This window comes from Jaculus jaculus, chromosome 11 (genome assembly GCF_020740685.1).
Source record: "Jaculus jaculus isolate mJacJac1 chromosome 11, mJacJac1.mat.Y.cur, whole genome shotgun sequence".
Classification (NCBI taxonomy): Eukaryota; Metazoa; Chordata; class Mammalia; order Rodentia; family Dipodidae; genus Jaculus; species Jaculus jaculus.
Genome location: NC_059112.1, coordinates 111,710,582 through 111,723,285, shown reverse-complemented (window position 1 = coordinate 111,723,285; position 12,704 = coordinate 111,710,582). Strand labels below are relative to the sequence as shown.

General features: G+C 49.8%; 1 protein-coding gene across 4 annotated transcripts in view; it reads right to left on the bottom strand.

Annotated features, from left to right (window-relative positions):
• Unkl (unk like zinc finger) overlaps positions 1-12,704 on the bottom strand; it is a 41,358-nt gene that overhangs the window by 21,016 nt on the left and 7,638 nt on the right. For all 4 annotated transcript variants that reach the window (XM_045161497.1, XM_045161500.1, XM_045161498.1 and 1 more), the window contains exons 3-6: positions 7,239-7,415; positions 5,465-5,598; positions 1,816-1,951; positions 240-357 (exon numbers count right to left, since the gene is read on the bottom strand). In XM_045161497.1, coding sequence (XP_045017432.1) covers positions 240-357; positions 1,816-1,951; positions 5,465-5,598; positions 7,239-7,415 — 565 coding nt within the window. The remainder of the gene's footprint in view (positions 1-239; positions 358-1,815; positions 1,952-5,464; positions 5,599-7,238; positions 7,416-12,704) is intronic.

The window sequence follows — 12,704 nt, the reverse complement described above, 5'->3', positions numbered from 1 at the left end:
CTACCTCTGCCTCCCGAGTGCTGGGATCAAAGGTATGCTCCACCAAGCCCGGCTTTCTTGGCTGCTTTTACTGAGTCTTTCGGTGTAATGGCTCTGCTATACCAGAACATAGGAGCCCTTCCAGTGAGCACCGAACCTGACAGGACCCCTAGATACAACAAGGGCGAAGTCCCTGGCCTCCCCCACCAAGCTGCCAATGGCCCCGGCCAGTTGTCCGGCCCTGCCCAGATGGTGCCTACCTCAGGGTGGAACTGCTGCTCCGTGCGGGAATGGCAATACTGACAGCTGTCCCCACCATCACATCGCGAGGGCTCACCCCACTCATCTCCATGCTTCACACTAGGACAGGGTGTGGACCTGGGGACAAGGGCAGTCACCAGATGATGCTCTCAGGACACGCTCCTCCCACATGTCCTGTGCTCCCAGCAAAGGGAGGGGACAGAGGACAAAGTGCTCCAGCAGTGACTACATCCTGCCTTAAGGGGTGGAGAACAGGATAAACACTGCCTACCAGCCACTCTCCACAGCTGTCCAAAGCTGCTCACAGCCCAGGGGAAGCAACCAGGGGCACAGGTTGGCCGGGGCTGCCTCCTGTGGCATGGCACACTTAATGCTATGACCTGAGAATCCTAACCAGTCTCTAAGTGACCATGTCTTCCACTCCTTATGTGTCTCACAGCATCACTGTTACCTACTTGGGTCTACAGCAAACATTCCCAAGGCTGGGAACTCTCTTTCTTTTTTCCTTTCCTTAATCTCCCATGGCTCCCGTGAGAGCACCCCTTGGCCCTCTCAAGCCAGATAATGGTGACGACACACACTGCTTGTGATTCTCTGTTCTGGGTCCTTAACTCAGAAGCTACCCTGAGGACAGTGAGGTCACAAACCAACCTTGTCCATCGGAAGGACAGCTGTCTCTGGGCCCTTGACAGGAAGTGAAATTATTACCAAAAGGGTCAAATGGCCTTCTTTGAAGAAAAGGCTGACCACAGGACACAGGGCTGTGGGGGTGAAGGACGCAGGACACCCTAAGTGTAGACTGCAAGCCCAAAGAAGAGCTGGTACGGCAAGCAGGGCGAGGCAGCTACAGGGAAAAAGCAGCGGCTCTGAGGAAGGAACACCACTGGCCAAACCACGGCAGGTGACCACTAGCCCAGAAGGTGAAGTCCATCTCACATCACACACAGCCAGTCCTTACAGCCGAGCATGGTCAGGACTAGCGATTGCCGTGATTACTCAGGGCGCCGTAGACACAGTCCTCACAGCCGGAGATGGTTGTAATGAGAGGGGCCAGCAGAAGCACACTAGGGTCAAAACCATTCTGTGGACAGGTCCCTAGCCGCAATCCCAACTGCCTGACAGAGACCTTCCAGTAGGATGACTGGGTGTGTGAGCCACGATGCCTGAGGACAGAGGCCTGTGTCCTTGCTCTGCCTCACTTGTCCTCAGGACAGATGTTCACACTTTCCTTTTACATGCAACAAGCCCCTCCCATTAAGACATCTTCCTCTCTTGATGGGTAACAGTGCTAAGCAGGAAGCCCTCACTGGGAACTCCGTAGGAGTGGGCAGCTCTGAGAAAACAGGCTTTGAAAATGCACGCTCCTCCCCAGCACGAGGGACACAGGGCCCAGGAGATACACGGAGTAGCCACACAGTCCTGCATCTGGTCGCCACAAGGGAGGCACACATGCTGCAGAGGAGGCGGGCCAGTGACTGCAATAATCAATTACAGATTCCACAGAGGTCCCTCGCCTAGGAGGGACACCTGTGTGCACGACAGGACAGGGTCTGTTGGCCACGGGCCTGGGCTCACCTGTACTGGAACCTCCTGGGGTTCCGCCGGCGGTCCCTGCTGTTGTGGTAGTGTGGACAGGCGTAGCCCTGACGGCATAAGCGGGGAGGCTTCGGGCACTGCTCCGTCTTGTAGCTGCCCAGCACGAAGTTGGTGTCTGTAACACAGACACAGGGATTCTAGCCCCGAGTGCTCACGGCAATGGTGGGCACAGCAGCCGAAAAGCCAGACAGCTGGCTTGCACATCCACCCACAGCCCGAGTGGATAAGCAAACTCAGTCCTGCCATAGAACACATCTCCAGCCACAAGAAGAGAGAGAACTGCATCTGCTGCAACGTGGGCAGCCCCAACGATGCTAATGAGTGACAGTTTGAGTGTGACCTGTGTGCATGAGATGACAAGGAAATCCAGAAATGGAAGATGAAAAAGATGACCAGGACTGGGGGAGGGGCGTGGGAGGCCCAGCTAAAGGGGGATGGAACTCTTTTGGGACTGATCAAAACATTCAAGCAAGCTGGAGAGATGAAGGCTCAGCAGTTAAGAGGCCTTCCCATGCCAACAAGTGGGCCTAATGGGGCCCAAGACCACCTGAGTTTGATTCTCCAGAACTCACATAAACAGCTGGGCAGGGCCACACATATGCCTGTAACCCCAGTACTGCGGGGGAACAGAGACCTGAGAATCACTAGAGCCAATGAAAAAACAACAAGGTCCAGAATCAATGACAGAGACAGTCTCAAGAAAACACGCTCTTTGGTGGTTCCAAGTTAGGCACTTTAACAGAACTACAATCAGGAAGTGAGCTGAAGTCTTCAAGGAATACTTAGATGTAAAAAGTGTTACTGGCAGGGCTTGGGAGATGGCTCAGTGGTTAAAGGCACTTGCTTGCAAAGCCTGTTGGCCTGTTCACTTCACCAGTGACCCATGTAAAGCTGGATGGCCATTTGTTTGCAGCAGCAAGAGACTCTGGTGTGCCCATACCCACCCACACACAGACACACACAAGTAAATAAATGGGAAAAAATTAAAAACAGACAAAAGCATTCAAACTAGAGCAAGGCAATAAGTATTAAGTGTGTGAACATTAAACACCACTGGAAGCCGGGCGTGGCGGCGCACACCTTTAATCCAGCACTCGGGAGCCAGAGGTGGGATCGCTGTGTGCTACAGTGAGACCTTACCAAGGTTGTCAGGCTTTGGAGGTAAGTGCTTTAACTGCTGAGCCATCTCTTCAGCCCTTTTTCGTTTGGTTTTATGAGGTAGGGTCTCACTCTAGCTCAGGCTGACCTGGAATTCACTATGGAGTCTCAGGGTGGCCTCAAAGTCATGGCGATCCTCCTACCTCTGCCTCCCGAGTGCTGGGATTAAAGGTGTGCTTGGCCTTTCATCCAGGGAGCAAAGTAGACATGGTGAAGGATTCAAATTGGGATACCAGAGGGTTTGTTTTCATGTGTGCGTGCGTGTGTGTGTGTAAAATGGGGGCTTTGGGGAAGGGTTGGTGTATACACATGTATGTGTCCATGCAGCGCCCATGAGTTCATCTATGGTGGCTGGAGTGGAATGTCGGGTATCCTGCTCCATCACTCCTCTGCCTATTCTTTATGTTTTATTTATTTGAGAGACAGAAATGAGAATGGGGCCAGACTTAGGTGGCACATGCCTTTAATCCCAGCACTTAGGAGGCAGATGTAGGAGGATCGCCATGAGTTCGAGGCCACCCTGAGACTACATAGTGAATTCCAAGTCAGCCTAGGCTAGAGTGAGACCCTACCTCAGAACCGCCCCCCCCCAAAAAAGAGAATGATTACACCAGGGCTTTTTGCCACTACAAATCAACTCTAGACACATGGGTCCACTTTGTGCATCTGGCTTTATGTGGTACTGGGGGAACTGAACCAAGCCTATCAAGACTTTGCAAGCAAGTGCCTTAACCACTAAGCAATCTCCAGAGCCCTCCTCTGTCTATACTTATTTGAACTGGAATCTCTTACTGATTCTGGCATTCGCCATTTTTTCATGAACTACAGCAATTTTTGGGTCTCTGCTCCCCTAAGGAACTGGGATCACAGGCGTGCATGGCCACCCTTGTAACCAAATTCATGTGGTCTCTCAGGCATCCTCAGGCCCTCATGCTTGTGCAAGAAGTGCCCTGAGCCCCTGAGCCACCTCTCCAGCCTGATACCTGCAACTTTTTTGTTGTTGTTGTTCATTTGTTTCAGTTTTTTCAAGGTAGGGTTTCACTCTAGCACAGGCTGACCTGAACTTCACTACGTAGTCTCAGGGTGGACTTGAACTCACAGTGATCCTACCTCTGCCTCCTGAGTGCTGGGATTAAAGGTGTGCACCACCACGCCAATTTTTTTTTTTTTTTTTTTTTTTTTGAGGCAGAGTCTCACTCTTGCCCAGACTGACCTGGAACTATGGAGCCCCAGGCTGGCCTCAAACTCACAGCAATCCTTATTTTAGTCTCCCAAGTGCTAGGATTAAAGGCACATGCCACTCTACTGGCTGTACCTGTGATTTTAAAGCACTGTTTATGTATTGAAAAGCCCTGAGCAGAGCAATTGGTGAAGATACATCATCACTTCTGAATTCAAGCACAGTTAACTCAAAAGCCAGGTGTGGTGACACATGCTTTAATCCAAGTACTCAGGAGGCTGAGATAGGAGGATTATTGTGAGTTGGATGCCAGCCTGGACTAGAGTGAAACGCTACCTCAAATTCAAACACACACACATACAAATACATGTAAGTGTGTGTATACATACAATTTTTTTTAATAGTTCACTCAAAAGAAAGAAAAAAAAAAAAGAAAATGGCTGGGCATGGTGGCACACACCTTTAATCCCAGCACTTGGGAGGCAGAAGTAGGAGGGTTGCCGTGAGTTCAAGGCCACCCTGAGACTACACAGTGAATTCCAGGTCAGCATGAGCTAGAGTGAGACCCTACCTCGAAAACCAAAAAAAAAATCCCTTTAAGAAGGGAAGAGGATACTTAATAGGTTGATATTGTATATATGTAATTACAATGATTGTAATGGGGAGGTAATATGATTGAGAATGGAATTTCAAACGGGAAAGTGTGGGGGTGGGGAGGGAGGGAATTACCATGGGATATACTTTATAATCATGGAAAATGTTAATAAAAATTTAAAAAAAAAAAAAATCCCTTTAAAATAGTCAATTTTATGTGTATTTTACCACAAAACAAACCCTTTTCATTGCTCACTACTGTCACATGCGTAACCTGCCAGGAACATGGGTGTGTCTCACAGCTCCAAGTGATGGGGCGCAGGGATGGACAAGCATCTGATTAGAGCTCCACTGACAGACTCAGGAGAGGCCAGCTGGAACCACTCATCATCAGTGGGGCAGGTGGAGGCAGATGACAGCCGGCACCGTTGGAACAGGCAGTCTGAAAGGCGCTGGGGGACAGCCCCACAGTCTGCAACCATCACCCACCAAGATGGCAGCTCAGACAAGATGGCTGAGTTCCCGTCCTGCTCAGCCGCTTGCTTCCTGAGTGGCCAAAGATTAGGACTCAACTGAGGAGCCTCCATTTCCTTATCTGATCCCCCGCAAATCATGTCAGGACAGACTGAACCAAGCAGGTCCTGAGTAAAAAGAGAGGTTCTCTCCCACTGGCCCCCTCGGCAGTCCTGGGCTCACCTTGCCACCGTGGGTCCTCACCCAAGATCTTCTCAATCATGGCCTGGCTGGCTAAGACCCCGGGCTGCAGATCGGGCACACTGTCCCCACCGCTGAGCTGGCCATTTTGCAAGGCTTCCTGGGCCTGTAGCTCCCTGCAAACAATAACACAGTAGTGGGTGGGAGAAATGGCTCACCAGTAAAATGCATTGCTTACTGATGGCCTGGGTTCCAGTTCCCAGTATCCATGTCAAGTCAGATGTAAGTCAGATCCATCCATGTCAAGTGACGCATGTGTCTGGAGTTCGTTTGCAGTGGCTATAGGCCCTGGCACGCCCATTCTCTATCTCTCTCCCTTTCTCTGTCTCAAATAAAATAACTAAATAAATACAAAGAAACAAAAACAAAAACCTTACCAGTTGTGGTGGAGCACACCAGTAGGAAGTTGCTGAAGAGGTAGAGGCAGGAGGAAGAGGAATTAAGAGGCCAGCCTGGGCTACACTACTGCACGTCATGACACACACATGGGATGCAGAGGCAGGAGGATCGCCATGAGTTCGAGGCCAGCCTGAGACTACATAGTGAATTCCAGGTCAGACTGGACTAGAGTGAGACCATACCTGGGGGAAGGGGATACCAGGACAAAAAAACAAAAACACTGGCAGCCAAGCATGGTGGCGCACGGCTTTAATCCTAGCACTTGGGAGGCAGAGGTAGGAGGATCGCGCATGAGTTTGACACCAGCCTGAGACTATATAATGAATTCCAGGTCAGACTGGACTAGAGCAAGAACCTACCATGAAATACAAACAAACAGGGCTGGAGAGATGGCTTAGCGGTTAAGTGCTTGCCTGTGAAGCCTAAGGACCCCAGTTCAAGGCTCAATTCCCCAGGACCCATGTTAGCCAGATGCACAAGGGGGCGCATGTGTCTGGAGTTTGTTTGCAGTGGCTGGAGGCCCTGGCGCACCCATTCTCCCTCTCTCTCTTTCTCTCTCTCTCTGTCCGTCACTTTCAAATAAATAAAGAAAAAAATTTAAAAATACAAATGAACAAAAAAAAAATTGAGACTCAGAAAAACAGATACTTCAGGACTAGAGAGATGGCTCAGCAGTTAAAGGTCCTTGCTTGCAAAGCCTGTTGGCCTAGGGTTCAATTCCTCAGTACCCATATAAAGCCATATAAACAAAGTTGCACACACATCTGGAATTCCTTTGCATTAGCAAGAGGACCTGACATTTGTTCATTCTCTCTTTCTCTCTTTTTGCTTACTCTCACTGTGCTCCATACACACACACACACACACACACACACACACACACAGTTGTTTTTCTTTTTCAAGGTAGGATTCTACTCTAGCCCAGGTTGACTTGGAATTCACTATGATAGTCTCAGGGTGGCCTCAAACTCACAGTAGTCCTTCTACCTCTGCCTCCCAAATGCTGGGATTAAAAGCGTATGCTACCACACCCAGCTATAAATAATTTTTTGAAAAGGAGATACTTTGGGGTTAGAGAGATGGCTTAGTGCTCAAGGCACTTGCCTGCAATGCCAAAGGATTCAGGTTCGATTCCCTAGGACCCACATAAAGCCAGATGCATAAGATACGCATGCATCTGGAGTTCATTTGCAGGGCCTAAAGGGCCTGGAGTGTCCATTCTCTCTCTCTGCCTCTTTCTCTCTATCTCTCTAACAAACAAATAAAAAAAAAATTTTTAAGGATATTACTTTGTACCTACAATGCCACAAATAGCAGAGGTGGGTTGGTCCCTGTGCAGATGAGCTGCCCCACTCACCTGATGTCGCACACAGGCGGCCGCAGGTCCAGGGGACCATGTGCAAAGGCACAGTGCATCCCGTTCTTCACACAGTGGCCCCGGGCATCTGTCTCATGGATGCACGTGCCCGTCTTGTAGTAGCGCAGGTGGTACTTGCGCTCTGTGTCCCCAGTGGTTCGATGCAGGTAGGGGCACCTGTGAAGCAGAGGTGAATACTTGGAGCATAAGCACCCTGAGACCCACTCTCCCTGCTTCCATGTTGCTGTCCTGGGGGGCCTGCTCGAGCTGGAGGAGTGACATACTGAGTGAGCTTCTGTCCCCTACTTTGTGACCCTCTCTAAGGAACTCCATCCAAATATCCCACACACAGCAGAAAACTACCGATTTCCATGAAAGCCGTCCTCCCTAGGTTTGGGTTTAATTGCTGTCATCTCAGAAACATCTGCATGCCAAGGTGGCATACTTTGGGGTGGCCCATCCTTCCACTCTGCCACCCCCTGCTACACTTGTCAACTGCTACATAAAAACTCATGAAATCAGACAAGAGGGAGGCTTTGACTGGTGGACATTTCATGGATTTTTATTTGCTTTATTTTTAGGCATGGTCTTACTCTAGCCCTGGCTGACCTGGAACTCATCTTGAACTCACTCAAGGTGATCCTCCTCTTACCTCCCAAGTACTGGAATTATAGGTATGAGCTACCACACTTGGGCTTTTTTTTTTTTCCCTGAGATAAGATCTCAGGGAAATTGGTGGCCCCCAATTTATGACAATCCTCCTAACCCTGCCTCCCAAGAATTCCGGGATTAACAGCGTGCACCACTACACCTGACTTATTTTTTGTTTTAAGGTAGGGTCTCACTCTAGCCAAGGCTGACCTGGAACTCACTCTGCAGTCCCAGACCAGCCTCAAACTCCCAGCAATCGTCCTCCAACCTCTGCCTCAGGACTGCTGGGATTAAAGGTGTCTACCACCACACCAGGCAATTTGCAGATATTTATTTTTATTTTTATTTTTCGAGGTAGGGCCTCACTCTAGTCCAGGCTGACCTAGAACTCACTATGTAGTCTCAGGGTGGCCTCGAACTCATGGTGATCCTCCTACCTCTGCCTCCTGAGTGCTGGGATTAAAGGCATGAGCCACCACGCCTAGCTTCTGCTGATATTTTAAAATATATTTTATTCATTGTACTGGGCATGGTGGTGCATGCCTTTACTTGGGAGGCACAGGTAGGAGAATCACTGTGAGTCCGAGGCCACCCTGAGACTACACAGTGAATTCCAGGTCAACCTAGGCTAGACTAAGGCCCTACCTCAAAAAAACAAAACAAAACAAACACACACACACACAATTTGAAAGAGAGAGGAAGAGACAAATGGAAAGAGAATGGGCGTGCCAGGGCCTCCAGCCACTGCAAAGGAACTCCAGACACATGTGCCACCTTGTGTACCTTGTGTATCTGGCTTATGTGGGTTCTGGGGAATTAAATTTGGGTCCTTAGGCTTCACAGGTTTGTGCCTTAACTGCTATGTCATATCTCCAGCTCCATTCACTGATTTGTTTGTTTGTTTGTTTGTTTTTCAAGGTAAGGTTTCGCTCTAGCCCAGGCTGATCTGAAATTCACTATGTAGTCTCAGGTGGCCTCAAACTCATGGTGATCCTCCTACCTCTGCCTCCCAAGTGCTAGGATTAAAGGCATGTGTCACCACACCCAACTTAATTCACTGTTTTTTGTTGTTGTTGTTTTTGGTTTTGTTTTGTTTTTTTGAGGTAGGGTCTCACTCTAGCGCAGGCTGACCTGGAATTCACTATGTAATCTCAGGGGGGCCTTGAACTCACAGCAAGTCTCCTACCTCTGCCTTCCAAGTGCTGGGATTACAGATGTGCGCCACCACGCCCAGCCTGTTTGTTCTTTTAATATTTTACTTTTATTTATTATTTATTTGACAGAGAAAGTGGGACAGAGAGAGAGAGAATGGGCGTCGAGGGCTCCAGCCATTACAAACAAACTCCATTCGCGTGTGCCCCCTTGTGCATCTGGCTAATGTGGGACCTGGGGAATCGAACCTGGGTGCTTTGGCTTTGCAGGCAAACACCTTAATAGTTAAGCCATCTCTCCAGCCCAACTCACTGTTGTTGTTTTTTTTTTTTTAAAGTATTTGTATTTATTTAAGAGAGAGAAAAAGACAAAGAGTGGGAGTGAGTATGGACACACCAGGACCTCTTGCTGCTGCAAATGAACTTCAGTGCATGCATCACCTTGTTCATGCCTTACGTGGGTACTGGGAAATCAAACATGGGCGTGGACTGGTAAGCTTTGCAAGCAAGTGCCTTTAACTAATGAGCAATCTCCCCAGCCCAAACTCAATGATTTTTTTTTTCCCAAGCTACTTTTAATACTTTGGGGTGTGCCCCACAGGAATAAAAAACACTGGGAAGGGATAACCCCCTGGTCCCCAGGAATGGCCCAGGGGGAGAGAGGCTACCTGAGGGGAAGGAAGCACAAAGGGGCCACTGCAGACGCAGGGCAGAGAGAAGGCCATCGGTGCTGGGACCTGTGCACACTCCAGGAGGAAGCAAGCACGGCAGGACAGGCTCCAGGCACACAAGCGAAGGACAAGAGGACTGGACCAGAAGCCACAAAGCTACTTGGGCTCCTCTTCTCTTTGCCTCTTTGTGCTTCTGCTGCCTGATCTCCGAGTCCCTCTGCCTGCGGGCCTCCTCAGAAGCAGCCGTCCAGGTCGGCGCTCTCTCTTAACCCTCTGCATTTTCATACTCTTCTGGAAGGCCAGCTTGCACTGGTTACCATTGGTCATGGCGATGGCAAAGGTGCTGACCTGCCCCCATTGGATCCCCTAGTTCTGTCTGACATTGCAGGCCTAGCTCCCTTCCAAAATTCAATGAGTTTGAAGCATGTTTCCTCCTCTCCCCCTCCCCCCGCCCCACTGCCACACACACAGTTGGGTCTCACTCTAGCCCAGGCTGACCTGGAATTCACTATGTAGTCTCAGGGCTGGAGAGATGGCTTAGCAGTTAAGGCACTTGCCTGCAAGGTCTAAGGACACAGGTTTGATTCTCCAGGTCCCACGTAAGCCAGATGCACAAGGGGGCACATGGATCTAGAATTTGTGCTTACAATGGCTAGTGGCCCTGGTGCTCCCATTCTCTATGGGGCCCCCGTCCCATCTCATATATATATATTTTTTAATTTTAAAAACTTTAAGGGGCTGGAGAGATGGCTTAGCGGTTAAGGCACTTGCCTGCAAAGCCAAAGGACCCAGGTTCAACTCCCCAGGAACCATATAAGCCAGATGCACAAGAGGGTGCACACATCCAGAATTCATTTGCAGTGGCTGGAAGCCTTGGTGCGCCCATTCTCTCTATCTCTCTACCTGCCTATTTCTCTATCTCTCAAAATAAATTTTAAAAAATATATTAAAATTTTAAAAATATTTTTATGTATTTGAGAGAGAAAGACAGAGAGAATGGGCACACCAGGGCATTCAGCCACAGCAAATGAACTCCAGACACATGAGCTACCTTGCATCTGGCTTACATGGGTACTGGGGACCTGAATCTGGGTCCTTAGGCTTCACAGGCAAGTGCCTTAACGGCTAAGCCATCTCTCCAACCTTCCCCAAATTTTTTTTAAAAGCCAAATGCCCTTTTCTGGGTACAGTCCTCAAGTATCTTCAGCATAAAAAAAAAAAAAGCAATTTAAAGCCGACCTGGTGGTGCACGCCTTTAATCCCAGCACTTGGCAGGCAGAGAAAGGAGGACTGTCATGAGTTTGAGGCCACCCTGAGACTACTTAGCTATAGAGTGACACTACCTTGAAAAAAAAAAAGCAATGAGCATTTTTTTTTTCATGTTTTTAGGTTTTTCCAGATAGGGTCCCACTCCAGCCCAGGCTGACCTGGAATTCACTATATAGTCTCAGGCTGGCCTTGAACTCATAACGATCCTCCTACCTCTGCCTCCCAAGTGCTGGGATTAAAGGTGTATGCCACCACGCCCAGTTCAAATGAGCACACTTTAAACTGATATGTCCTTAACTATGCCACTGCCTCCTCCCACTCCCTCCACTGGTCCTAAGCTGAGGCTACAGCTCCATCCCCAGGAGCTTCTCCAAGCTTACCTTGTCTGTCCTCCATTCCACCCCAAGGGTAGAGGAGATGAAGTGCTGCCCTCAGTGGCTAGGCACTATAGTCCTGGAAGCACTTTTTTCTAAAAATTTTTGCATCTGTGTGGTATGAATTCGTATATATGTGTGTTCCTGTGTTCCCGCCTGATAGGCGATCAATGCTTGAATGTCTTCCTCAGTTACTCTCCATCTTATTGTTTAATTTTTTAAAATATATTTTATTATTTATTCATTTTTAAAAATATTTTATTTTTGTTTATTTATTTGAGAAAGAGGGAGGGAGAGAGAGAGAGAGAGAATGGGCGCATCAGGGCCTCCAGCTGCTGCAAATGAACTCCAGATGCATGCGTCACCTTGTGCATCTGGCTTATGTGGGTCCTGGGGAGTTGAACCTGGGTCTTTTGGCTTTGCAGGCAAGTGTTGTAACCACCAAGCCATCTCTCCAGCCCTATTCATTTATTTGAGAGAGAGAGAGAATGGGCGAGTCAGGGTCGCCAGCCACTGCAAAGGAACTCCAGAAGCACACGACCCCTGGTGCATCTGGCTTACATGGGTCCTGGGGAATCAATCGAATTGGGATCCTTTGGCTTTGCAGGCAAACTCCTTAACTGCTAAGCCCTCTCTCCAGCCCTTATTGTTTAATTCTTTTGTTTTGTTTTTGTTTTTTCGAGGTAGGGTTTCACTGTAGTCCAGGCTGACCTGGAATTCACTTTGTAGTCTCAGATGGCCTTGAACTCAAGACGATCCTCCTACCTCCTTATTTATTTTTTCAAGGTAGGGTCTCGCTCTAGCCCAGGCTGACCTGGAATTCACCATGTAGTCTCAGGCTGGCCTCGAATTCCCTAGATGCTGGGATTAAAGGCGTGCGCCCCAAGAAAAACGAAGTCTTCAGGCAGCTGCTCTCCCAGGAAGACAGTGCATCAGGCACAGACCAGTTAGGTTTGCACTCCATACAGTGGGACAGTGCGGGATGCTGGCACCTTCTCCGAACGACCTGGGGAAGGAGGGGTCCTCTTCACTCCCCAGCAGGGTCTCCGCCTGTCACCCATCAGAAAGACGCGCAGGAACCGAGGCGCCCGACCGCTCACCGAGGCGGCGGACCTGGTCCCAGGGAGGTGGAGGTGCCAACCCGGTGCGGTGCGCTGCGGGCGAGAAGCGGGACGCCCGGCCCGCCCAGCCACCCCCTGGAAGCCTGCGCGCGCCCGCTGCGCTCGGTGCACACGAGGGATCGCGACCCCGCGCGCCACCCGCCCCGCCACGGACGCGGCGCCCCGGCAGCCACCCGCCCAAGCGGCCTGCGCGCCGTGGGGAGGCCGGTTCCCACGGGGGCGGGGCGCC